The sequence below is a fragment of the Mastigoproctus giganteus genome, chromosome 6 (genome assembly GCF_048544385.1).
Source record: "Mastigoproctus giganteus isolate SK-2022 chromosome 6, ASM4854438v1, whole genome shotgun sequence".
NCBI lineage: Eukaryota > Metazoa > Arthropoda > Arachnida > Uropygi > Thelyphonidae > Mastigoproctus > Mastigoproctus giganteus.
In genome coordinates, this window is record NC_143580.1 from 227,170,913 (window position 1) to 227,197,731 (window position 26,819).

Sequence of the window (26,819 nt, forward strand, 5' to 3'; positions counted from 1 at the left end):
TAGTCTTCCATGATAGGAATACCCTTTTGTATCCTTAACGTGTTGCTCTTCTCTACACCCATTCCAACTATTCCACATTTTTCTTGACGTGATATCTCCAGACCTGTATGCAGTACTCAAGATGTAGACTGATCATTTCTTTATAGAATGTGATAATCACTACCTTGTCCCTTATAGAAAAATTCCTGTATATCACTGACAGACCCCTATGAGCTCTCACAGGGTTCTCTCAGTGATATGCTGCCTATCTACACCATTCAAAGAACTTTTCCTCACTGTACAATTACCTTCAGGAATTTTGTTTCGATAAACATGGCATTCTGGACACACAGCATGGCTTTAAGGGTAATAATCATGCTTAACTAACTTAGTCGGCTATTTTGACACAGTTACTCATGAGCTGGATTTAGGGAATAATTTCTATATATAATTTATTTGGATTTTAGCAAAGTATTTGACTCAATCCCTCACGAGAGGTTATTGCATAAGCTTGAACAGGTTGGGATTACTGGTAAGATTCTAAGATGGACTGCTGGGTGGCTGTAGGACTGAAAGCAGAGGGTTGTGATTAATGGATATTCTTCAGAATGGTGTAATGTCAGGAGTGGGTCTCTCAAGGGTCAGTTCTCGGACCACTTGTTTTTCATTTTCACCAATGACATCGACGATGGGACAGAAAGCGTGATGTTAAAATTTGCAGATAACATAAAGGTTGGCAGAGTTGTTGTTATTTGGTTTTTAGGAGCATTACCAACTAAGGCCATATTGCTCCAGGGATATGCAGTGGTTATTTCCTGACCTTTCCGCATCCTCCGTATTTGGTGGTCAAAGCATGTGCTATGCACTGCTGCTCCTGCCCACGGAGGCAGTGTTGTTAATGATCAGTGACAGTAGTGTTCCTTAACCATGACTTGAACAGATCGCAAAGATGGTCAGAGAAGTGGCAGCCATGTCTGAATGCTGCTAAATGCAAGGTCTTACACTTGAGCAATAGCAATCTGCAAATAAATTACTGTATTTCTTCGATTCTAAGACGCACTTTTTTCCCCTATAAACGTCTCCAAAAACGGGCTGTCTTACAATCGCGTTTTTTTTTTTCGAATTTTCCCACACTTTGCACAGCACCACACGTTTTGTTTTTACGTGGAAACCCCGCCTCCAAGTTATCGCATTCTCCAATTCCATTGAGGAATAAAATGGCGTGGGTGATTTTACGGGATTTCGAAATGTGAAGCCACCATTATTTCATTACAGTGGAGCTCACTCAGTGAAAACTAGGATGTTTTGTTTGTATTTTCGAAAGTAAGAAGTGGAGTTACTGTATTTCGTTAATTTTGATCCCTTACTGCACATTAAAATGTCAAAAAGATTGCACTATGAAGCCGCATTGAAACTAAAAGTTGTGCATGCAAAAGAACATGGAAATAGACCTGCGGGGCGACATTTTAACATTAGTGAAGTAAATGTTCGTCATTGGAGAAATGATCGCAATTCCATATTTTCATGAAAAGCAACAACCGTGTTTTACAGGGCCTAAGAATAGAAGATTTCCACAAGTCGATGAAGCTGTGATAAGTTTTGTAACGGAGACACGCGCAAAAGGATCACCCATCACTCGACAAGTCATGCAATTGAAAGCCAAAGCAATTGCCAAGTCCCTTAGAATAGAGAAAATAATTTTTAAAGGCTTTTTAAAGACTCATGCGTCGTAGTGTATTATCGTTAACGTGCTGAACATCTATTTGTTAAAAAATTCCTGCAGACTTTCAACAGCTGGTTAGCTTTCAGCAACAGGTGATGAAATTAAGGGAAAAAAGAAACAAAGTTTAGTCAAATTGAAAATGCTGATAAAACCAGTCTTCTTCAATATGCCTCGAAATTAGTCAACGCTAAAGAAATCAAGGTTATAAGCATGGGCTACGAAAAACAGCGTATCACTGTGATGCTATGCACCACCACTGATGGTCGAAAGTTGCCACCATATTTAATTTTAAATCGAAAAACCATACCGAAGAATGAAATTTTACCCAAAGATGTCATTGTGCGTGCACAAAAAAAATGAATGGATATCAGCAGAGCTTATGGAAGACTGGCTAAATGTTGTGTGGAATAGATGCCCTGGAAGCCTTCGTAACCCACCTAGCATGCTAGTACTTGATGCATTTCGTGGACATTTGTTCGAACATTTGTCAAAAATAAAATTGTGCAAAAACGTGGTGACTTTGTTGCAATTCCTAGTGGCATGACTAGCCAACTGCAGCCACTCGACGTTTTAGTCAACAAACCATTTAAGGATTACTTGAGAAAGGAATATGAATCCTGGCATTAAAAGTGGTGGAATGGGTATCAACAGCTTGGAAGCTGATCCCAAAAATAATAGTAAAGCACTCATTTAAAAAATGTTGCATCACCAATGCTCTCGATGGCTCAGATGATATATTATGGGATAATGAAGATAACGTCTCAGAAGAACCTGACCCTGAATGTGAAGTAGACTCATATTGATTCATATGCAGATATCGACCTAAGATTCAGAAGGAAGTGATGAATAACATACCTACTGATAAATACCAGTACTATTGTTGTTAGTAAATTGAATTCTATTATAATAAATATATTTGTTAGATTTATTTTAGTGTTTTATTTATTTATTTTTTTTTTTAGAATCAAAGCGTTTTTTCTGAAATTAAGGTGGGTCTTACAATCGATGGCATCTTAGAATTGAAGACATATGGTATAGACTTGCACACAGTCAGTAGTGGTTTCCAGACTCTTGGCTCTGCAGAATGTGAGTGGGGTTTGAATTAAAAATAGTGGAGGAAAGGGTTCTGGAGTTACATTATGGGCAGATATGAAGTTTTCTGATCAACATAAACAAGCAACTAGGAAAGACCATGGTGTCCTATCAATGATTTATCAAATGCTATCCTTCAGAGAGAGGTCATAATCACACTATATAAGGCAATTGTAAGACCACATTTGGACTGTGTTCAAGTATAGAGACCTCATATGAAAAAAGATATTGAGCTTCTTCAAAGGGTACAAAAATGGGCAACTCAAATGGCGAGACCGTACAAGGAAAGACTGATTATGTGGGATATAGCTTGGAAACTAGGCACCTCAAAAGTGACCTGATTGAAATTTTTAAAGGTTCTGAGAGAGATTAGTAAAATGAATGAAGATGGAATCCCCAGTTCTAAACAATTCCAGAACTAGGGGTTATAAATTCAAATTACAGGGCTTGAAGTTTAGATCAGATTGCAGGAAGTTTTTTTTAGGCCAGTCAGCCATTGATAACTGGAACAAATTGCTCTCGCAGGTAGTTGAGGCTGATAGTTTGAATAAATTCAAATGTCATCTGGATACTTACTTGTGTGAGAAGTGAAGCATATAATTCATGTTTTCTTATCTACTTGGTTGGGATTTTTTTATTTATGGTTTCCTTGCACTATATGGCAAATACTATTACAAACACAACTATCAGATTGGAAAACCACGTACTGCAATTTGTCACTCCAGAATAAATCTTTCCAAAATTAGACACCAATTGTTATGGGTTGTGTACCAGTCAAGTTGCTGCTATGCATTACATACCAAAGCTCTTTGGTAAAATCAATGCTCTGCAGCTCTACATAACATTCTTGCACAAATAGTATCTGTAGTCAGCTGGAAGTACAGGTTGACAGTATTCAAGGACTATTAGAAGCTACATACTGCTCTTCTGAGCTCCCTCCGGTCTCTTTCTCTTAATTTTTGTGCTCTACCTGAACATTTTCTAGATGTAGTAACACCACAAAGTTTCCATTTGGCAATTACATCAGCCACTATTGATTTAGGGTGTTGCAGTTTTGGCGCAATAGTACAAAAACAGTGGCCTGGGGCAGGCAAGGCAATTGCCGCCAGGCCTGGCATCTTGGACTAATTTAATTTAATTGTTTTCATATTAATTTGTGACCTCCTTAGTTATGTGTTTGTGTGTGAAAAACAAATAGGAAAGGTATTTAAAGGGTATGTTATCGCCTAGTGAAACTTTATTATGTATCACCTTTGGTGTATTCCTTGGGTGAGCAAAAGACAGCTAAACTTCGTTTGGTTTGAGTGCAGTGGTGGGGGATGCATGGCAAGACCGATTTATGCAGGAACATTTTAAGGTTAAAAATGGCAATATATTATACTCATATTCAGGAAGGTAGACCAATACTTAATAACCATAAATCGTGTGCAGTAAGCAAAGGACGTAAGTCGGATTGATCAGTGTCAGCAATGGTTAATCTGTCTCGCGCTTGCACCAATCACAAGCCGTCAAATTTGCACCCTATACAAGCTACGCTGCACTTTAAACCAAATAGACTTTAGTGACACTATCGAATCTTATCTTATATGGTTTTGATTATTATTCACCCTTTTGAAGCTGTTATCGAAACATCTCACACTTAACAGGGTAAGTTATTATTTTAATGCCCAGTTCTACCAATGAGACTTAAATTTTAAAGCTAGGCTTAAACAGAAATAAAGATTGCTTACTAAGCTGATTTTAAACTAGACTTAAAACTTAAATAAAGATTGCTTACTACCTAGTTAGTTTTATTTACTCTGTAGATATACAGTAATTTTTTTTTTACTGATCATTATTCTGTTGATCTTAATCTGTAATTAATCAGAATCATTATTCTGTTGATCTTAATCTGTAATTTATTTTTTAATACATCATTTATACCTTCAAAAATGTATTCATTATATTTATTAGTGTCTACAGAGGCAGAGGAGGAATTATTAATGGTTTCAATTTTTTTTAATCTTCTTGTGTTTATATTTTTGCAATTTTCATTAATTAAGTAGGGGCCTGAACATGTTCTTTGCCTCCGTGCCCAAAAAAGGATAGCTACGCCACCATACAAACAGGTTGATTGCTAATACAGCATCTTACAATGACTCTCCCGGTGGAAGTCACTAAGCTCAATGCAGTAGGATAAAGGGGCATAAATCTTGATATTACCTATCTAATACATTACTATGATGTGGTCACACAAGAGTGGATGCAATAAATAATTCTGAAATTGTATACTTGGGCTTTGGCAAAACATTTGACACAGTCCTACGTGAGAGTTTGCTTTAGAAGCTGGAGCATACTGTGATTACAGGCAACACTTTAATGTCAACTGAAGGCAGAGGGTTTATAATTGACCACTCTTCAGAATCAGTCAGAGTTTTCAGTCAAGGGAGTGGTGCCCTTGACATTTGGAGCCACTCTTTCATGTGCTCTTCAATAATAGTATCAGTGAAATAAAGGGTAATGTTACCCTTTCTTCTTTGCTTCCTTTGAAATTTGCAGATCATATAAAGATCAGGAAGGTAGTTAATGATGCAAGTCAGGATAAGCTCCACAGATGATGGATATCTTTGACAGTTATATTTTAATCCTACCAAACATATGGTTCTACATTTGGCAATTGACAACCCAAGATTAATTTACATGCTAGGGGATGGAGAGTTGAGCACCTGTAAACAAGGAGCAGCTCTGGTATTAAAATACAATCGGACAATGAAGATAATGTAAATAGGTGGCGAAAGAAGGCACACAGTGTCATCAATAATTTACAATACTTTTCCTCTAGGGTGGTGGAAGTTATATTGCCATTACAGAAGTTGTTCTGAAGACTGCACTTAAAGAAAGACATTGAGGTGTATGAGGAACTGCACAAGGGGAGCAAAATGAAAGATGGACCTTTTATAAAAACCAGGGGGCATAAATACAAGCTATTGAGGAAAGTAATATATGGACCTTGAAGAATTTATCCTCAGTAGTGCTGTCAAACATTGAAATAAATTATCTTTGTGAATAGCCAAAGTTCACAGTCTGACAAAACTTAAGGGACAACTGGATCAGTACCTACTCACAGCATGAAGCATATGGCAGGAATGGATACATATTGTATAGACGAGTTTATTTTATTTGTTTTGGCTGATGCAGACCAAGCCTATCTTCTTTTGCTTCTTTTGGCCTTTACTAATCCTCTATGGGCCATATATCCCTAAACGAACACAAATGTTTACATATTACCATAACATATATTTTTATTATAAAAAATTCATTTTTAGTCTTTTTATTCAATTGAAACATTTGTGTTAAACATAAGCGCACACACACACGCACACACACACACACTGTACAGTGCTACTTACAGGATTTTTTGATATGCACGTACTTAAGGGTTAAATATCTTGCAACTGTTTGCCACTTTTGAGTAATACAACATTATTCAAGTGACAATATGCAATAACAATGCGTTATGAATTTAGTTACTGAGACATTATGCAGAGCTGAAATTGATATGGTATAAGGAGTGTTGGCTCACATGTATCAAAGCATGAATTGTGTGATTCTACTAGTAGGCGATCAGAGTACTTATTTAACAAGAACAGGGCAATATTGGGAAAAAGTTGAGTTAGGATTGAATTTGGAAGTGCTTGCAATTCTGCCCAGACACATAGGAGGGAGTATATGTTAAGAGGCTTGTTAATCAATTTGGCATGGGGGGGGGGATTTCCAAAGCTCATGGGGCAGAATTTTTCTCAGTGTGGTCTATGTTTGTTAACAGGAGACTGTTTTTTTACAGGGATGGCTCGATAGCATGAGCAATGTTTGCTGCTATCGAGGAAGTGAGGGGTGAATCAGAAAACTGCTAGGAGGGGCAAATCAGAAAAAGGGATACACAGACCAATAGATTAACTAGATGATAATCAAAGGTTCATCTGCAAATTGCAGCATCTCAAAATCAGGTGCCTGCGAGGAGATCTGATTGAGGTGTTTAAGGCCTTGAATGGATTGAGTAAGCTGAATGTTAATGGAATTCTTCCACTTGCTGTGACTACAACACATGAGTGGGGGGGGGGGCATAAATTCATGTTGAGGAAGAATGGTTGCAGGAGATGTGTTTGCCTTTAGCCAGCAGTTGGTTGATTGTTGGAACAGGCTCCCATCTGTTGTGGAAGTGGATGGTTTGAATAAATTCAAGGAAGAACTAGACAAATTCAAATTCTTGGAAAAGAGAGAGAGAGTGTGTTTTTTTGGTTCATGCTATAAAAGCTTGCTCTCTTACATCATTTGCTGCTACTACTGCTACTACTACTCTAATCTTCACTACTTATATTGCAGCTTCTGGAGACTAGTTCCTGCAAGGCTATCCTATCTGATTAGGTGTATAAGGCCTTGAATGGATTGAGCAGGCTTAATGTTGATAGGATTCTTCCTCTTGTTCAGATTACAAACCTTAGGGGGCACAGATTCAAACTGAGGAAAAACAGTTGTAGAATATATGTGCGGAAGTTTGCCTTTAGCCAGTAGGTAGCTGATTGCTGGAACAATCCATCTGTTGTTGTGGAAATTGATAGCTTAAATAAATTCAAGGCAGAACTAAAACATTTGGAATGAATGGATTAGTGAAATGGGAAGGTTTTTTTTTTTTGGCTGATGCTGTATAAGCTTGCTTTCTTGCATCATGTCTCTACTAATGCTTTTCATGTTCTATCTTTCATGGAATTAAAGTGCTTTACATGGTGATAAACTTCATGTGATTAACAATATTAGTTTTAATCCTTTTTTATATAATTCTGTGATATTTTTCTGTTTTTGTATGTTAAAGATGTATGTTTTTATTTCTCTTTGTTCTCAGAAGTAATGTAAGAAAACAAACATGAAATATTCAATGGAAAATTCATTGCAGGTGAATCTGAAAATAAGTGCAAATCAATGGTGGTTTCATAATGTGCACCTAATACTATTGCAAAATGCACTGGTAAGAAAATAAATTTTCTGATTATAAAGTTTTTTTCAGAAATAAATATTGCCATGATGCACAAACAGAGTAATTTTACAAAGCTTATACTTTACTAATACTTATTTCTAATAAAAATATTCCCAATATCTTTCAATAAGCTTCTAAAGATGGGATCTGCACATGCAATAAACCTACATTAAAAACAATGTGCAGGTCCATTGAAGGGTTAAAGAGAAGTGCAGGGCATGCCTAATTTTGGAAGCTGCATTAAGAATTTCATTTTTCAAGAAATAAATAAGTTACTAATAGTTACAGGGGAAAATAAACCCAACGGTTTTTTTATTTATGAGTATTTATTTATAAACTTGCTTACTGTATAGCAATATTAATAAATACTGCATGGCTAAGATCAGTGCTGTAGCCTTCTACATAAAACATACACCAATGTTCCAGAATATTCTTAAAAAAAATTATGTCTATTTTAAAACAATTTAACATTCAAAATTGTAAATAAAAGTTCAATGGAACTTGAACAAACACTGATTAATGCTATATCACAACTTAAATATCAGAAGTTTTGGTATGCATGATGTCCAAACTATTCTTTTTATACAAATTAATTGTAATATATGAAATTATATTGCAACTGTAGATTTTCACAAATAAAAATGTTTTAATGAACATAACATAACATAGGAAAATATGGTAAGTGAATATAAAGACTTTTGCTAATGTTATCATCCAAATTCTTTTAAGCAGGCTGACATATCTATTAACCTTTCAGAATCAAAGACCCCACAACACACACCGATTTTGTAAGTGGATTTTACATTGTGTTACAACTAACTTTTTTTTTCTTCTTGTCCTCGCATTTTCCCATTATTATATGGGGTCAGCATTTTTATTGTTTTGGCATGCAATTTTTACGGCCGGATGCCCTTCCTGACACCAACCCTCATCCTTTATCCGGGCTGGGAATATGCGGTGGTCATTCCCTGACCTACCACATCCTCCGTATTTGGTGGGTACAGGCTCAAACCCCGGTCTAATCAAGAAGCGTGTGCTATGCACTACTGCTCCTGCCCACCTGGCTACGGAGGCGCCATTGTGTTACAATTAACGAAAAGTAAAAAATATAAATTCAGACCGAAGACATTTAATGTGGTGCTATAGCTTTCTTTAAAAGGATGTGGGTCCCATTCCATTAAAAATAGGAAGATGACTGATAATAGTGATGATCACTCTGATTTGTACTATTTTTGGTAATCAGAAGTTTGCAGCAATTTGTAGATAGAGAAACATCTGTTGCTATTGAGAAATAATAATTACAACAAATGAGAGCATAAACTGTGCTTGTCACTGAATGCTATGCATACAACTTCATATCACAGTTTTTTGTAAATTAAAGTTTAAGTTTTCTTGTTCGATAATATATGATGATTTGATAAAGGAAAAATTGGATGAGGGAGGAAATAAAGGAAATTGTATGAGACAAAAAGGGGAAAAGGTTATCGAGTGTCAGATTTGAAGATGTGGCGCACTGGTGGCAGATTCTCGAGAAGAAATGCAGAAATTGGTAAATAGGTTACAGGAAAATTGCAATGTGAATAAATATTAAGAAGACAAATGTGTGAGTTAAATACTGAAATAAGAGGAGAAAGAATTGAAACAGGTGAACAAGTATAGGTATTTGGGAGGCTTAATAGTGTAAGAAGCAAGGAGCAGCAGAGAAATAAGAATAATAGCACTGGGTAAAAAAAGATTTTGAGAAGCACTGAAGAGGGAGGTTAGAAACTGGTTTATGGAAAAGAGAACACCAAGATTTGAAGATATTAGAAGATCAGAAAGTTTTCAGATATTGGTATGTAGGAAGATGGAAAACATAAGATGGGTTGATAAAGTGAGAAAAGAGGTTTTGAGAAGGGATGTCTGACTGAAATAATCAGAGAGCAGAAAAGAAACTGGATTGAATGTATTGCATTGAGGGATTGATGAAGGATGTGATGGGGGGAAAAGTTAAGGAGAGGAGACCTAGAGGAAGACTGAGGAAAACTATGTTAGATGAACTGAGAAGGGGATGGTGTATACAAATAGAGAAATATGAAGTGGTGGAGTCATGTGCTAGGACTTGTCTCCAAGGCAGAACACTGATGGTCAGTGGTGGATTCAGGGTAGGGGCACATGCCCCCCTGTTGTTTTTCAGAGAATATACACCAATCTTCTAAATTCCATTTAGCTACAATAAAATTTTTTTTTCATTGTTAACAGGATTTTATCTATTTTTGCATTGTGGCTCAGCTATTTTCAAGTGACTACAGTTGGCAACACCGATGCTAATGTGATCACCCTTCTAGTTTGAGGTGTCATGCAGTTTAGTTGTGCGTAATGTTACTTCAAAGTAATTCAGAGTTCAGCTGTGTGCCTGTGTCCACCAGTCACATTATGTTTGAGTATCATATTTGTTTTGTTCTGTCTATTATTTTGTGCCTTGTTTGTGCACAAAATGGTGCCCCTCCTGTTATTTTTTTCTGGATCGGCCACTGCTCATGGTGATAATAAATATGATGTACACTAACATTCACCAATATTTATTTTCTACCAGAATACAGCTAAAATAACTGATGCATTGGCCGAACTCGATTGTTGGAACAGGTATTTTCAATACCAAGATCACTATGCCAGAACAGATATCCAGAATAACAGTTAACATTAAACTTTTTTTGTTATATAATTATATTCCATCATTAGCTTATTCAGCATCAAAAAAAAACAAAAGACCACTTTTTATCTTTACAATTTCAATCCCAACATTATTTTTGTTCTGAACTACTCACCTATATAAATGATAATTTATTATAATAGAAGGACAGGAGTGGGGATGTACCTAAATGATCCCCAACTTTGTTCCCCGTTCATAATAAAACAATTAGGTTAATCATTCACTCCATTCCCTATCACAAAGATTTACAGTTTACATTGCATGCCCTTGTTACAGATTTGCACAGTCACCTTTCATTCAAGTTAGCACTAATATTTCTGGTAATTTCTCTAAACCCGTTAAAACACCACTGCATCTCTGAACTAATCCTCTTTCATATATAGCTCCTGAAAATTACAATTTACAGATACTTTGGTTCAATGTCATCCCCAAGCTTGCCATAGTACTAGAGCATTATAAGTTGAACAACCTTCTGGGATTACCATAAAAATAACCATTTACCTTATCTTAGCATGTAATCAAATAATCAGTCATGTCATCAATGTGATGCTAACCACACTGTTCAGAATTTAGATGATTCATTATAACAAAACTGGCCTTTTTATTATTTGTACATGCTATTTAGAGTGTAACAACAGTAGATATAATACAAAACATATAATGCAAATACAGTTATGAGGAGTACAATCTATAATGAGATCTGATTTGATTTTTATGGTGCAAAAATGACTAGGTTATAATGGGCCATGGCAACCTATAATAAGAAGTCTGGTATAATGAGCATTATTAATGTACAATCAAGTTTAATAATGTTAAATATAGGAAAATTCTAGTAATAACCAGTATAAATATGAAACTATTGCTATGATGAGCACTTTGAACTGCAATATTAATGTAATTTTTTGTGTGAATGTTGCTGGAATTTTGCATCTCTTGTTTAATTTTACTCACTATTAAATGTTACTTGTTATGTGCAATGATGTTTTCTTTCTTCCAAGTTATAGAAACAAGGTTATGTGACTGGAGTGTGGAAAACGCACCAACTTGAACTTGCCTTTATGTTTACACTTTGGTAGGTCGGCAGCCAATATTTAGATGTAAGAGCAGGCATATTTGTTGCAGAGCATGCACTTGAAAATTACAGTACTTCTAAAAATTATTTCAAGGTTTCATTTCCATAGGAAAATGTGTAGGGTGCATTTTAAGATAAATGCTCATTAGAATGGAAAATAAACAGAAAAATGCATGGAACTACAAACAAAATTTGAAATTCCTGTTCAGCATAGCAGTATCAGAAGTGAAACTGATAGGAAGCTGTGCGCCAGAGAAGAAACAGAAATTGGGAGAAGTCGCCAATGGTTATGCAATGTTTATATGGTAAATACCACTATATTTCTTTCATTATCCTATTGTTTGATTGACTGCAATAAAGATTATATTATAGTGCACAGTAATAGGGAGAAGTAAGCATGCAACAGATTTTCTCAATTTTTTATTGTTGTTTGTTTGTTATTTGGTTTTTAGGAGCATTAGCAACTAAGGCCATATTGCTCCGGGAGATGCGGTGGTCATTTCCTGACCTTTCCGCATCTTCCGTATTTGGTGGTGACGGGCTCGAACCCCGGTCTAATCAAGAAGCGTGTGCTACGCACCGCTGCTCCTTCCCACCTGGCTACGGAGGCGCCCTCAATTTTTTATGTTTCCTTCAACAGTTATGTGCACTTTTTGGCATATCAGCATACGCATATTAAGCACTTTTTGGCACATCAGCAAGCATTCACTATTCAGATAGGCACATACATCAGAGTGAAAAGGTGGTGGTGCACCATTCTGTTAAAAGTACATCAATGTATCTGGAAATGTATTTACTGTGGGAACTGCATCATTCACTAACAACTCAATCTAGTGACAGTATCACTGGATCTGTAAAATTATCTCATGAGAGAAGTGTTCCATCCGCACACTGATCCCTGATAAGTTAACATTTTCTGTACAGCAAGGTGAAGACTGTTGCTGGTAGGGTAAACTCAGCTGTGACAATTTGAAATGACCATTTAATTTGAACATCACATCATCTGACCATACGATTACATCCTAAAACTCTTCAGTTTCAATTTTCTTCTGACAGTACCATTCACAAAATTGTCCCCATCAATCAGGAGTCTTCCTGAACTACACACAATAGCCAAAATATGAAAGATTTGAACTTTATATCCTTAAGATTCTCATAATATTCAATTGACTCAAATGTAGTTCTCAGGAACACTATTATTGTTGACTTCTTTTAGCTAGGATAACTTTTTTCAGGATGGTTTTTTTATGGGAGGAAAATAACTTTGATGCTCTTTTCCTCCCACAAGCATTCCTTATTAATGTTGTGAACAATTCCATGTTCTTCAACCATATCACAGATGTAGGTTATTATCAGTAGTAGCGGCAAAATGATACAAGGAAGCATGCTTATACATCAGCCTAAAAAAAAAAAATTACCCACTTCATTTGCACATCCCTTCTAATAATTTGTACAATTCTTCTTTATTTATTCAAACTATCGACTTCTACAACACCAGATAAAAGTTTGTTCCAGCAGTCAATTACTCAGTGACAAAGCAAATTTTCACACAGATCTGTCTTGCAGTCATCCTTTTTCCATTTAAATTTATGTCACCTTCTTGGGTGTGTTGTTTATTCATAACTAAAAGTTAAAGCCTTAAACACTTTAATCAGGTCTGCTTAGAAGTTCTAATTTTCTAGATGCTGCAATTTACAGAACTCAGTATTTACAGGTAATAATACCTTTCCACGCCACCGACTAATCTTTTTGCTCTTCTCTGTACACGTCCTTCCTAAAGTGAGGTTTCCAAAACTGTACACAGTACTCAAGATGTGGGCTAACCATTGCCTTATATAATGGGATAATCACCTTTGTCCCTGCTGGCAAAATTCTTATGTATCACTGACAGAACCCCATGGGCTATCTTAGTAGCCTCTTTGCACTCCTCAAAGAACTTTTATGTCAGACTGCACAATTATCCCTAAGTCTTTATCATTCTCCTCTAACTTGAGTTTGATACTATTCAAATAGTATGTTATTCTGGGATTACTGCTACCAAATGACTCTGCATTATCATATTACTCTGCATTTATCAATATTATATTTCAATTGCCATTTTTAATTGATTTGCTTAAATTTATTCAGGTCTTGTTGGAATAGCAAACACACCCTGCCCAATTTTGCATCTTCAGCAAACTCAGACATTTAACTTGATATGCTTACATCAATATTGTTAACACATTAAAAACAGTAAAGGGCCTACACCAAAGTCCAAGGGACCCCACTCATAACATTAGTCTATGAAAAGGAGTGGACATTAATAACTATTCCATCTTCTGTCATTCAACCATTCCTTTATCATAGTAGAAACTTGTCCCAATGTTATGCTGCTCCAATTTGCAGAGCAGTCATTTACATAGAACAGGATCAAAAGCTTTACTGAAATCTATGACGTCTGAAAAAAATTTTTACATCCATTTCCTTCATGAGTTATCTCACAGTAACAAATCAGGATCTCCCTTTAAGAAATTCATGCTGTGATTTCTATATAACTGCAGTCCTGTCAAGATGATCCTACATTACTTCTTTGACCACTAATCTCATAGAAGTCAAGTTTACAGGTCAGTAATTGCTCACTTCACCCTTTGATCCCCCACCTCCCTTTGTGAATAAGACATTTGCACATCTTCAGTCTATAGGGGCATCCCATGAATCGAAGGATGGTCTCATAATTGTGTCCAAAGGTCTACTTACCTTCCACTGATGAATTTTGATGCACTGGCATCTTTGTCCCATACTGATGTTCCCATCCACACTGAACCTCTAACATTTTTATAATTCTAATACTATTTTGTAATGCACTTCCTTTCTTCAAGTGTTAGTTGATTATTCTCCATACTCAATGGGTCACCAGTTAATCTGTAAAGTAATGAAAATTTTTTAAAATCCTGTTTATTTTAGCTTTAAAATAAACAATTTTTTTTTTTCAAATTGTTCATTTATCTTCTTAAACTGATCATACTTAATTGTGCCCTACCCTGCACATCACTGCAGCATAAATTATTCATTAGAATATATTATTGATGAGATATTGAATGTTTAAAAAAAATTAACTATTATTTATCAGTCAGAACTATGGTATTTATAAAAAGAAAAGCACATGAATGAAAAAAGGAGCAAATTAAATTAAAAAACTGTTAACAAGGAGTAAAATACCAGTACCATATTAGAAAACTGAAATAATGATCGAAAACCTGAGTAGCTGATACGAATAATATCAGTATAAACAGATTTAGAAGTTTCATTAGTAAGATTTTTTAATACTGAAAAACTGAAATGTTACACTACTCTATTAAATAAATTATCTGCAACTTCCAAGTATGTGTGAAAACACTTTTTTAAATGCACAGACATAAAAGCAATTTACATTAAATTCAGTAAATAAAAAATATATTAAAAGTCAACACATTTTATAACAAATGCAATAAAAATGTGAAACACTAATTTAATTTAACAAATTTTGTAATTACATCCTGAATAATAGGGTGCAAAGAAAAACTTAACTGTGTATAATACTTTTTAACTAAAATGATCAGTCTGTTCTGAAATAAGAAAATGAAACCAAGAACTTTCAAAATAACAAATGGTTTTGATTTACCCTAAAAGTGTGAAAATTTTCAAACTGGTACATCCGTGTGATAAAAAAAAAAATCAGAACTTAGTCATGACTGAGAATAAATTTACATATGGTAGTCTTCCTTAGTTTGTACTACAATGGCAATTTCAGAACCATTGACTTAGTTTCCCTTCCTAATTACATATAAGTACACAAAATCTTTTTAAAATTTTAAGCAAAAAATCTTTATGTTAAGTGCTTGCTTCAAACATTCTTAAACTATTACTATATGCCAGTATACATTTTTGTAGTTATAGAGTACTTGAAATACATAACTAAAATTATTTGAAAAATCTACTAGGTATAGCAGATAAAATATGACAGCATGCATTGCCACGTTCTTTCTTCAGAAAATTACAATGTAAATTTTTTGATATTTTTGACAACTCTTATCAGTGTTACAGTATATTACTGCATTATATAATTAATTATAACATGCATAATATGCATTATGAAAATACAGCTCTGTTGAAAACTAATTTATATATTACACATAAATTTATATCTATACTATAAAACTGATTTGTAATGTAAATAACAGAAATAATTAATAATTTTATAATAAGAAATGGTCATACTTCTGTAAACATGGTTATTCTTTCAATGTTCAAAAGACGGAATACAATTGGTGAGATGTATGTAACTACAAAACCAATACAAACATAGGAAATAAATTTATGTGGAACTTCAACAGTTACCTTCTGTTTTGTTTGGAGATCCTGAGGGTTTAAATGTAGAGAGTAACAGAGAATTGCATAAGTAATACTCTTAAAGAAAGCTCTAGTAGCAACAATACACAAGATTCCAATAGAAGCCCTTAATAAGGCGAGCCCAATAACACTGTAGTCTGGCCATAAAATCTGATATGGTGGGGGAAGACCAGGTCCTCTAATAATACCTGTTTGGAAGTTTAGCCAAGATCCAATTAATAGACCTGCTCCAGTTCCAAGAATGACAGCTGTATCACCACGAGCAGGTGTCCATCTGTCTGATTCAGGGTAAACAACTGTTAGTGCTATTAAAACTGTAAGTGTAACAAGTGGCGAGTATGGATTTGTCAGCTGGAAGTTGTCAATCTGGTCAACAAAAGGAATGAATATGATCATAGCAACAATGACCAGAATTAACCCACCAATGATATCCTGAAAAATAGAAAATAAAAATAAATAAAATTCTATTTTATGGAATTGGAATCTAGTAAAGCCCATCTATATCAAATATAGATTTAAAATATATTTTTAACATTTGCACTAAAAATATATATATACATATACACTGTGTTGCCACTTTATTTGGACACCTATCTAGTAGCGTGTTGAGCCTCCTTTAGCCTTCAAAACAGACTGAATTCGTCTAGGCATAGATTGAACAAGATGCTGAAAACGTTGTGCAGGAATGGAGTACCATGCAGACATGAGTGTGTCATGCAGTTCCTTGAGATTCAACAGAGGTGTAGGCCTGCAGTGAATAGCCCTTTCCAGCTCATCCTAAATATATTCAATAGGATTGAGATCCGTGCACTGAGTGGGCCACTGCAGCAAAGAAAAGTCACTGTCATGTTCCTGGAACCATTCCATAGTGATTCGGGCTTTGTGCACCAGCACATTATCCTGCTGGAAGCAACCATCTGACTGAGGATAAACTGTCAACATGAATGGATGCACTTGGTCAGCAACGATATGGCATTCAGATGTGAATCTATGGGTATCAATGGACCCAACATGTGCCAAGAAAACATTCCCCACACCATAACACTGCCCCCACCACATTGCCCAGTAGTCATCAGACATGGCAGATCCATGGATTCATGTTGTTTTTGCCTAATTCTGAGCCTTCCATCAACATGATGCACCAGGAACTTCAACTTGTCAGACCAAGCAACTGTTTTTCAATCCTCGATAGTCCAGTGCTGGTGTTTCTGTGCTCACAGGAGGCGTGCTCTCTTGTTCTTCACTGATAACAAAGGTACACTATGTGGCCGTTGGCTGTTGCGACAAACAGCCCATTGCGACAAAGTGCAACTAGTGGTCCGTTGCGATATTTTGTTCTGTGCACAAAGGTTGTATGACGTGATGTGTGACATTGTGGCCCGTCTGTTTGCTTGCACAATTCTAGCCATCCCCCTCTGACCTCTCTCATCAACAAGCAATTTTCTTCCACAGGAGTGCCATCGAGAGGATGTTTTCTGTTCGTTGCACCATTCTCAATACACCCTTGAAACTGTGGTGCGTGAAAAGTTTAGGAGAACTGCTGTTTCAGAGATGCTTTGTCCAGCACGTCTTGCACCTACTACCATGCCACATTTGAAGTCCATTATATCATTTCCCCATTCTTGCTATAGTTTGTATGCTTAATTGATACCAGAAAGGTTGTTCTGCTGCATTTATATCCATAACTGTGGTCATGTGACTTGCAAGTTGTAGGATAAACCATTTGTGTGCACAGCAGGGGTGTACCTAATAAAGTGGTAACACAGTGTATATACGCACACATAATACAAAGCAGTTGTGATATTAAGATACTAGTTTAATTTTGCTTTGTTGAGCTATTAGACTCCTTAATAATCCAAATGTATTACAATTTGATGTCAGTGGGTTGCCAGTAAAAGAAAAAAGATTCCACTCTCAACTAACAACAGATGCAATCTTTAATTCATAGAGTTGATAGCAGTAGAACCTTCTCGCATTTCATTTTAATATATCATATTTTGAACAATAACTTAAATTTGAAGCTGTGTCAGATAATCAAATAAAATGCTAGAAGTATAACCTCGTTTTCTTAGAATCACTTACCAAAATAAGCAGGTATGCATGACAGGATGCACATAGCCTACTACTAATACATTTCTGCACAATTACATTAACATTTTTTACTTTTTGGTCCACTCTTGTTTTTTTGCGGCCTTACATGACATTTTTCTAGTCCCACTTATTTTTAATAATATGAGCGAACTTAGCTCTTGCCAACAAAATATTCTATAATAAATATCTGAAAGTATATAAACTCATGTTTTTTGTTTTTTTTTGGCTGATGCTATGTATAAGCTTGCTTTCTTGCATCATGTGCCTCTACTAATGCTAATGTTAGCTTGTACTTCCATAACAAATGCCAAAGGAAGCAGACCGTGTCTAGATATTCATGCCAATAGCATGCAGATATATGCAGTCAAAACTGATTTAGGTAAATGATCTCAGTCAGTTTAATACAAAGCCAGGAAAAGTAGATGTGTGTATGAACATGCACATTTGTGCTCCATCAGAGTAAATACTGCAATTTGAACAATGAGCAAGCAGTGTTTTCTTTGCAGATGATGCCCATCAAGAAATAAACTATTGTAACACTTTACACACCATAATATATATCAAATAATTATTTATTGTGGCATATAAAATGTTGGAGTAGTTTATTTCTTAAGGAGCAAACAATTCTTTCACCTGCAAAAGACTTCCTCAAATGTACACAGAATATGCTTGTTCATTGCTCAACTTGCAACTTCTCAACACGCACAGTAAGGAGGAAATATATTACAGAGACTGCAAACATAATGCAATATGGCAGTTACTGCGGATGTAGGAAGAAATTCTGTTCATACTGTAAGACAATTATAGGAGTGTTAATAACATTATTGTTATGGCAGCTACACATGACACTCAATTAACATGGACATGTAAATGTTGTCTGCAATGGCTCTTAAACATTTGTTCAACTTCCCCATGTCTTCTGTGATGACACAAAGCTCTGTAAAAGGGCCAGACGTATGCACTGTTTGAGTAGCATGTGTGTTGCTTATGTTGGAAGTGTTTTAGCATGTGTGTTGTTATGTTGGAAGTGTTTTATCTGTCACTGCTACCAGGAAGTAACAATTGCCAAGGAAGCTGTTTCCTGGTACCTATACAAGTCATAAGGAGGTGGGTAATAAGTGATTTTGTACTGTTTTATGAGGATAAATTTGAATCCACAGGTGGTAGATGACTTTCATCAACCGGTGAAATACCACCACTTTGTTTATTGGAGGCTTGAAGTGGTGAAACCCATGTTTAGTCTCTAGAGCAAAGTTTCCGGCATCCCCCTCCCCCCATGCTTCTCCTTCAACCCATGCACGGTACTAAGTACTATAGGTTTTGATACCTTTCGTGTTTGGGGTTTTCATAAAAAAAAAAAAAAAAAAAAAAAAAAACACAAGGTAGTGCAATATCTACAGCTGCTAGCAGTCTTGTAACACTTTGAGCCTAATACAAGGATTAAAGTAGAATGTGGCAAAACAAAGTTAAATCAACAAAACATGTCAAAGATAGTCTAAATCCAAGCATTCAGTCAATCTGTTAAGTCCAAAGCCAAGAATGATCCAGTAATGTCCAGCCAAAAAAGTATAAAAATCCACTAAGTCCAACAAATCTAATTAAAACAATCTTTTAATTAAAGTCAATTAGCAACAAGCTGGGGCCATGTATCCAGATTTGAACACAAATTGTGTGTGTACCGGCAAAAATTTAGACTGCCACATGCACATGACCATTGTCAGCAACTGAAATGAAAGGTAACAAATGTTAATTAGGTTTAAAATAGTTGGTCAACAGATTAATAGTCTATTACAAATGGGTGCCTAACAAATACTTTATTATTGAGGTTAAAGATGATGATTACCGATTAAAGATCTATATGAATTAGAATTAACTGCAGCATAGCGGAAATTAATCTAAACTAGATTAACACAGTGAACTGATTAATAAGATTCATAAAATTTATCCCTGCAATATTTAGAGTTGTCAGTATAGAGGTCATTTAACACAAAAGAAATGAGTCAATCAATATTTTGTCTGTTTAAGAGTTTCCCCAAATAGACTAAATGTTCATTCACCTCTCTATTCATGGAAGAGTATAATTAAAAGATGGGGTACTTGGCTTAAAACTGTTTCATTTTATCATCAACACTTCAAGGATGTCAAAGAGACAGTCTTTCACTGTGATGCGAGTGATGCTATTTGCAGTGAGGATTCTCAGAATGTGATATCCAACTGAAATGAGTGCCCAAACCTCGCTATTATTCAGGTTTTGGATTTGTCGGTACAACTACTGTTTTTCCTGTTTAGTAAATAGTATCAAAATTCTTAAGATACTTTGTGCTTCTTTACACAGTTCTTTAGTTGTGAGCAGTGTCCAAAGCAGAGAAAATCTTCTGACATCAATAGCTGTGACTGGACAGTGTTTGCAGCATGATGCCATTAATGGAGACATATCAGTGTAGTTCTTCCTTCTGGTGCAAATTTCTGTTAATGGTATGCTACAAAACTGTCCAATCACATCTATTGATATGAAAGCTCTTTCTCTGTTCACAAATGTAATGCCCAACATGTGAGATTATTTTAATTGTTTTTTTTTTAAGAATATTTAATTTGTTTCTTGTAAAAATATACTAAGTTATTAAAAAAAGAAAAGGAAACAATTCACTGCATTGTAACTAGCTTTATTTTCACTCTATATACTGATTTCTCTTTAGAGGTTCTTTTCAGTGAACAATAAGTATAAGAATATCAGTGATATATCACCATATTTTTCCACAACAGCAAAAAAACTACAGAAATAGTGTAAATGGCATCGATTTAATTGTATCTCATATTGTGACTACCTTCACGAGTTACCATGTATTGCACTATCGCGAAAAAGTAACGCTTCACCAATGGAGAAGACTATCGTTACTTATTCTGTGGGGAAACCACCACCCAGATGGCACTGTTTCAAGGCTTGTTGGCCTATCGTCAGTGGGCAGGTAGGTACCCCAGTGTTTGTGACACCCACCGATGATAGGCCAACAAGCCTTGAAACGGTGCCGTCTGGGGTGGTGGTTTCCCCACAGAATAAGTAACAATAGTCTTCTCCGTTGGTGAAATATTACTTATTCGAGGTAGTGCTATACATGGTAACTCGTGAAGGTAGTCACAATATGAGATACAATTAAATCAATGCCATTTACACTACTTCTGTAGTTTACTACTGTGGAAAAATATGGTGATATATCACTGATATTCTTATAGTGAATTACCAATCCATAGCCTATTACACTTTGTGCATTTATTCTTTTTAGTGAACAATAAGATAAAGTTAAGGTAACTAAAATATGCAGTCTGCAAGATACACATGTAATGAAATTAAATTATTAGAGGGTAGATGGGTGCACACTTGCTCCACATAAGAAAATATTTAATTCCATTATAGCTTACGATTTGTAATTTTATTACTTAGGTGTCACCAATTTTTTTTATTGAAAATTGGTTTTAGGATCATTTACAGATCAGAGAAAGAAATAATATGAATTTCAAAAAGTTATTTTTCTTGTCCGCACTTTTTTTTTTTCTTTTTGCGCTCAGTGAATAGCAAATGCACACCTCTGAATAGAGAATTATGCATTGACTTGGTTTATGTGTGCAATGCAATCCCAACTTTATAGTGATTCTGTAATAAGCGATTTAATTATTCCATGCAAGTGAATTTATTATTCCAGTTTTCCTACATGATGGACCATTCACAAATTATTAATGGTACATGGCATTGGCAATTGTTAAACGGTGTACAGCTTGTGATACTAATATATGTTACTCATTGCCGTAGATTTATTTACTTTTTTTAAATATTTTTTGCATTTTGTTTGCATGGGTAGCACAGTGGTATCCTCACTGTCCTCCTCACACCGGGTGAAAAAGGCCTGGGTTTGAATCCTGTCGATGACACAAGGAAGTTATGGGTTTTTTCACTCCGTGGCTGAGTTAGTCGGTCTGAGGCATTGATAGAAAGGTTTTTCCCCCTGGATTCCAAGATTTTTCATCCAGAAAAGCAGGCAAATCGGCCAAAGAACACATGCAATTTACAGATACAATACACATGGATAGTTGGCTTAACATTCCAGGTGACCTAATAAATAGTTTTTTTATTATTTGAATATTGTTACAATTTGATAAAATGATTCTTAATTTTATTACTCTGATGTCAGTAATTTTTTTTGATGAAAATTTGTGACTGGATCATTTGCAGACCAGAGAAAGATATTATAATATGAATTTCCACAAATCATTGAGAACGCTTCCACTTCCTTTCTTTGAAATTCCACTTTCTGCAGTCTAACTTTCCTAATATAGAGGGTTGCTTTATACTGGTTCATTTTTCAGATTACTGGAGTATCCTGCCCAAAACGTAGATGCAGTAACTTAAATCATTTCTGCATGCAAACCACTGTTCTGATTAGGTTTAACAGAGTGTTAATGAAAACTTGTCCTTTTTTGTTTGTGTTGATTCAATTACTTTGAGTAGGTAACTTTTTTTTTTTTTTGCTTGTGAAGTTTCATATTAAATTATAGCGTGTAATTTTGCCCCTTTGTGAAAATGAGCAAAAAATAGATTCAACACTTTTGTGATTGATGGATCAAAGATACTAAATATGAGAACTGGCTCTGCAAATTACATGGTGATTATTTAAAACATTTTGGTAAATATTGTAAATGCACGCTGACAGCCAAATTCAGTGACAATGAAATGCGTCTCGCATTGTAATACAAACGAAGCATGAGAAAGCCGAAGAGACCTTTAGTTTTCAGAATTGGAGAATATTGCTGTTCAAGAAAATTGATGATACAGAAGGCAGAAAGTAGCAGTGCATTTTTCATAGCTGTGCACTAAGGGTAGTTTATTATTTAAGTGAGCTGTGTAAATTTCATTTTCAGGCAGAGGGAATGTAAGAACTTAAAAACTGCAAAGAACATTGTACTTCAATAATATGTAATGCTATAGCACCACATGTAAGAAAATTTTTACTAATTTATCTGTTGCTTTATAATTTCTTTTTAGAATGGGAGGAAAAAAAAAAGAACACAATTCCGAAGTTGTCTTCTTTCTTCACTGGGAGCAACGTGAGCTCTTCTATTACTACACCAATGGATACAACAGAATTAACATGATCATCTTTTATAGCCCATCTACAGATATAGATGTAAAAAACCAAACCGAATAACTGATATTGCTATTTTAAATTTATTACTTTTTTTTTTTTTATAAAAACCCCAAACACGAGAGGTATTAGAACCTATAGTACTTAGTACCGTGCTTGGGTTGGAGGCTGAGAAGAAGAGAGAAGATATCTGTTGACATTAGACTTGAACTCCTGTAGACTGTAATTTTCAGGAAAGACATATGAAGGAAGGTTGTTCCAGAAAATGGCAGTTGAATGGATAAACAAGGAAGATGAAAAGTTGGTTCTGTGAGTTTGAAGTTGGACAGTAAATGGATGTTGACTGGTGCCAGCACGTGTTCAGACTGTTTGGAAAGAGAGAGTGGGAATTATAGAAGCCAATTCAGAAGAACAGTGCCCATGGAAGTATCTGTAGAAAAGGCATGCAGCAGAAACAGTATGTCTATGAGACAACAGCGAATGGAGAGAATCTGTTAGAGATGAGTCATTAATTAACCTAACTGCCTTCTTCTGAATGGAATCTAGAAGCCTGAGAGAGGTTTTTGGGGGCACTGCCCCAGATGTGGGAACAATATTCCATGGTAGGGCAGATTTGCGATTTGTACAGGGTGAACAGCTGTTTGGAAGAAATGTAATGCCGAGAGCGAAAGAAAAGCAAAAATGTTTAATTGTTAATAAAAATGTATTACAATGTATGTAGCATTTTATATGCACCCTTTGATGAGCATGAAATACTATTAAACCTAAAATTTGCTCAGTAGAGGGGACCTCTTAAAAGTTATAGCTTAGGGGCCAACAAAACCTTAAATCCAATCCTGGATAGTGCAATTTCTGTACCACCTCTGCAACAGAGTGACCCATGCGTTGGGCACTCACTATCATCCCTCTTTCAAAGTCTGTTAACTGATGATGTTTATCCATACTGAATTGAATTACCAACTATGTGAATGTAGTGTACCTATAGACCTGCCCAGTGATGGGTTTGTCCATTAGCAAGAGGGGTGACAGTGTAGTGTTGCCCAGGAACCAGGTATCCCACAAATTCTGTCCTTTCAGTGTACAACACCAAATTCTGATATAATACTTACATGATTGCTTTATAATTACATTCCCACAATTCTAAATGAAAACAAAATGAAGGGGTTAGCAAGTTTCAGAACAGAGTCATGTACACTACTAGCAAAAGTACACTATTTTTGAAATGCATAAACTAAAAATAATCCAAATGATAACATCACTTTAATGCAGAGAAATTTTGTTTTACTATAAAATCAGGGCATGACAATGATATGTCATGTCTTGATTTACAGGTAATGAATATGTCCACACATTCAAATGAATGGAGACTGCCAAGAAGCAGAACAAGCATAGATGTGCCCTTTGTACATCTTGCTAAGTGTATTTCAATTTAATATTAATTTAATTTTAATAACAGGTTTAATTGTTGTTGTGTTGTACAACATACTAAACTCCATTAACTGTGTTCCAGTATAGAAACAGGCATTTAATTTTTTTTTTTTTTTCATTTATTGAGTAAAACAGCTCCTAGCCAAAAACTCTGGCAAATCTGCTATACATATTATAGATGTGGTACAATATACAATTATTGACAACATCTTACATACATAAATACATTGTAAAGTATCAATGAATTCAAGTAGTACGACATGACAAACCAACTACACTTTGCAATGTCATCCTGAACTCAGCTACAGCACAACGAGCTGGACAAACAGGACAATTAGAATACTGAAGGTACTCCAACAGCTGCACTGCACTGCACAAGGAACTGCACAACAAGGCAACCCATTCTTCTGATTCCATTGTACCACAAGAAGTTGTATGATTACTGAAGACGAACTAAGTATACTTCGCAATGTTCAACCCAAAAGTAGTCACAGCACAATGAGCTGGACAAGAAGGATAAATAAAATACAAAAGTCATTCCACTAGCTGGGCAGCACAAGGAACTGCACAGCAACAGTTACAGCGGCACGAACTGTATGTGTATAATTAAGCTGAGTCCAATTATAGCAAAGCTACAGCACCACCAGCTGTAAATTTATCACAAAATAAATTCAAAAGCAGCAAAATAACCTGCTTAAATACAATTGAAAAGATTAGTGTATTAGCAGCGCATCACAAGGAACTGCATGGAATCAACACGCACAAAGTCAACATCAAAGTAGGCATTCAAACACATTCAATTAGAAGCAGCAATTCAATATAATCAATCAATACCAGTAGTTACAACAGAAACTGCTGGGTAAGAGACATTTGTCCACAGATGAGCATCATATCCCAGAGACCAATCATCGCATTGCACAAATCCACAGTAACCTCCAAAAAGATAAACAGTTAAAAACAACAATCCATCAGCAGTCATAGAGCTCAAATAAAGTTACTCATATCATAGCAACAGGCAAAGTGCAAAGTGTGTTAGTTGTCTGACGGCATTGTGTACTATTTGTGTAGCACAGAACTCTGTGTAGGCCAGAGATTTAAAAGGTGTGGGAAGTGGAAGTATGTGTACTGTTGTATAACAATATGCAATTACACAACCTAACAATCATGTCTATGTTATAAAATAATTATTGTAATAAAAAGTGTTTTAGAGTGGCACAGTATAGTATTTTAGCCATGCCCATTTTGATGGGAGGGGAGGGATTGTAGCCCAGTGCAATAGAGAGGCTATAAATTTTACTTATGTTGCAATTTACCTACATACTTTAAAAATTTAGGAGCCCCAAGGCTGTTCTTGCCTCAGACTCAAAGTATTTAATTTATTTTAGATACATTATGGATTAAATAGGCTTTTGTGGATGTGAGAAACTACCTGCTACTTATATCACTGTTTTTATGGAAAAATATATTCAGAACAACTGCCTTAATGAATGAGCTATTGAGACAAACTCCCTCATAATTTATATACAAGATATTTTAGTACCAAAGGTACTAAAATGTGATATCTAAAGTAGAATAAAATTTCTCAAAAATTGTTGAATTTTTGAGAAACAAAACATATTCTCTGTTTTATGGCAGAATACTGGATACACTAGTAGTAGCTGAAGAAATTTCTTAGGAAGTTTGTTGTAGATTGCTTTAAGGAGAAGAAGAAACTGAGGCATGTCCAGAAATAATAATAAATAAGTTCATTTGGGGACATATGACTTAGGACCAAGCCTAGAGTTCAAGGGATACAGATGTGAGAATTAATGTTGTGGAAAAAAAAAGAGTTCTCCATCTGGATTGAAACCCTCCTCCCCAAATTTGGGATTTTAGTTGTTTCCAGTCAAGGACAAGGTACAACCCAACCACTTGAGAAGCGTGAAATACATTTCCACAAATATGTTGTTATCCTTATTATAACTGAAATGTAACCTCATTGTGGCAAAATAATAATAAAAATAATTTCAGCACAATGGTGCTTTCTGTTCCTCAATCCCACACTAGACCCCCCCCCCTCTGCAGGCCCTCCTCTGAAATAAAGGCCTTCTGGAATGAAGAATATTCTTCAATATACAATACATCACATTGTGATCAGTTGTATATTACAATTGCTAGGCAAATAATTATTCATTTCTAATTGTCTTGAAAAATGGGTTGCACGTCTTATTTAGGACTTGTCCCTTGTC

General features: G+C 35.4%; 1 protein-coding gene across 2 annotated transcripts in view; it reads right to left on the reverse strand.

Moving 5' to 3' along the window:
* Positions 1-5,960: 5,960 nt before the first annotated feature.
* LOC150085051 (sphingosine-1-phosphate phosphatase 2-like) overlaps positions 5,961-26,819 on the reverse strand; it is a 40,018-nt gene continuing 19,159 nt past the window's right edge. The window contains exons 3-4 of one of the 2 annotated variants that reach the window (XM_090375737.1): positions 15,926-16,369; positions 5,961-6,032 (exon numbers count right to left, since the gene is read on the reverse strand). In XM_090375737.1, the coding sequence (XP_090231863.1) occupies positions 5,979-6,032; positions 15,926-16,369 (498 nt within the window). In that variant the 3' untranslated portion in view covers positions 5,961-5,978. Of the gene's footprint in view, positions 6,033-15,799; positions 16,370-26,819 lie in introns of those variants that run through there. The other variant, XM_090375736.1, reaches the window with a different exon arrangement.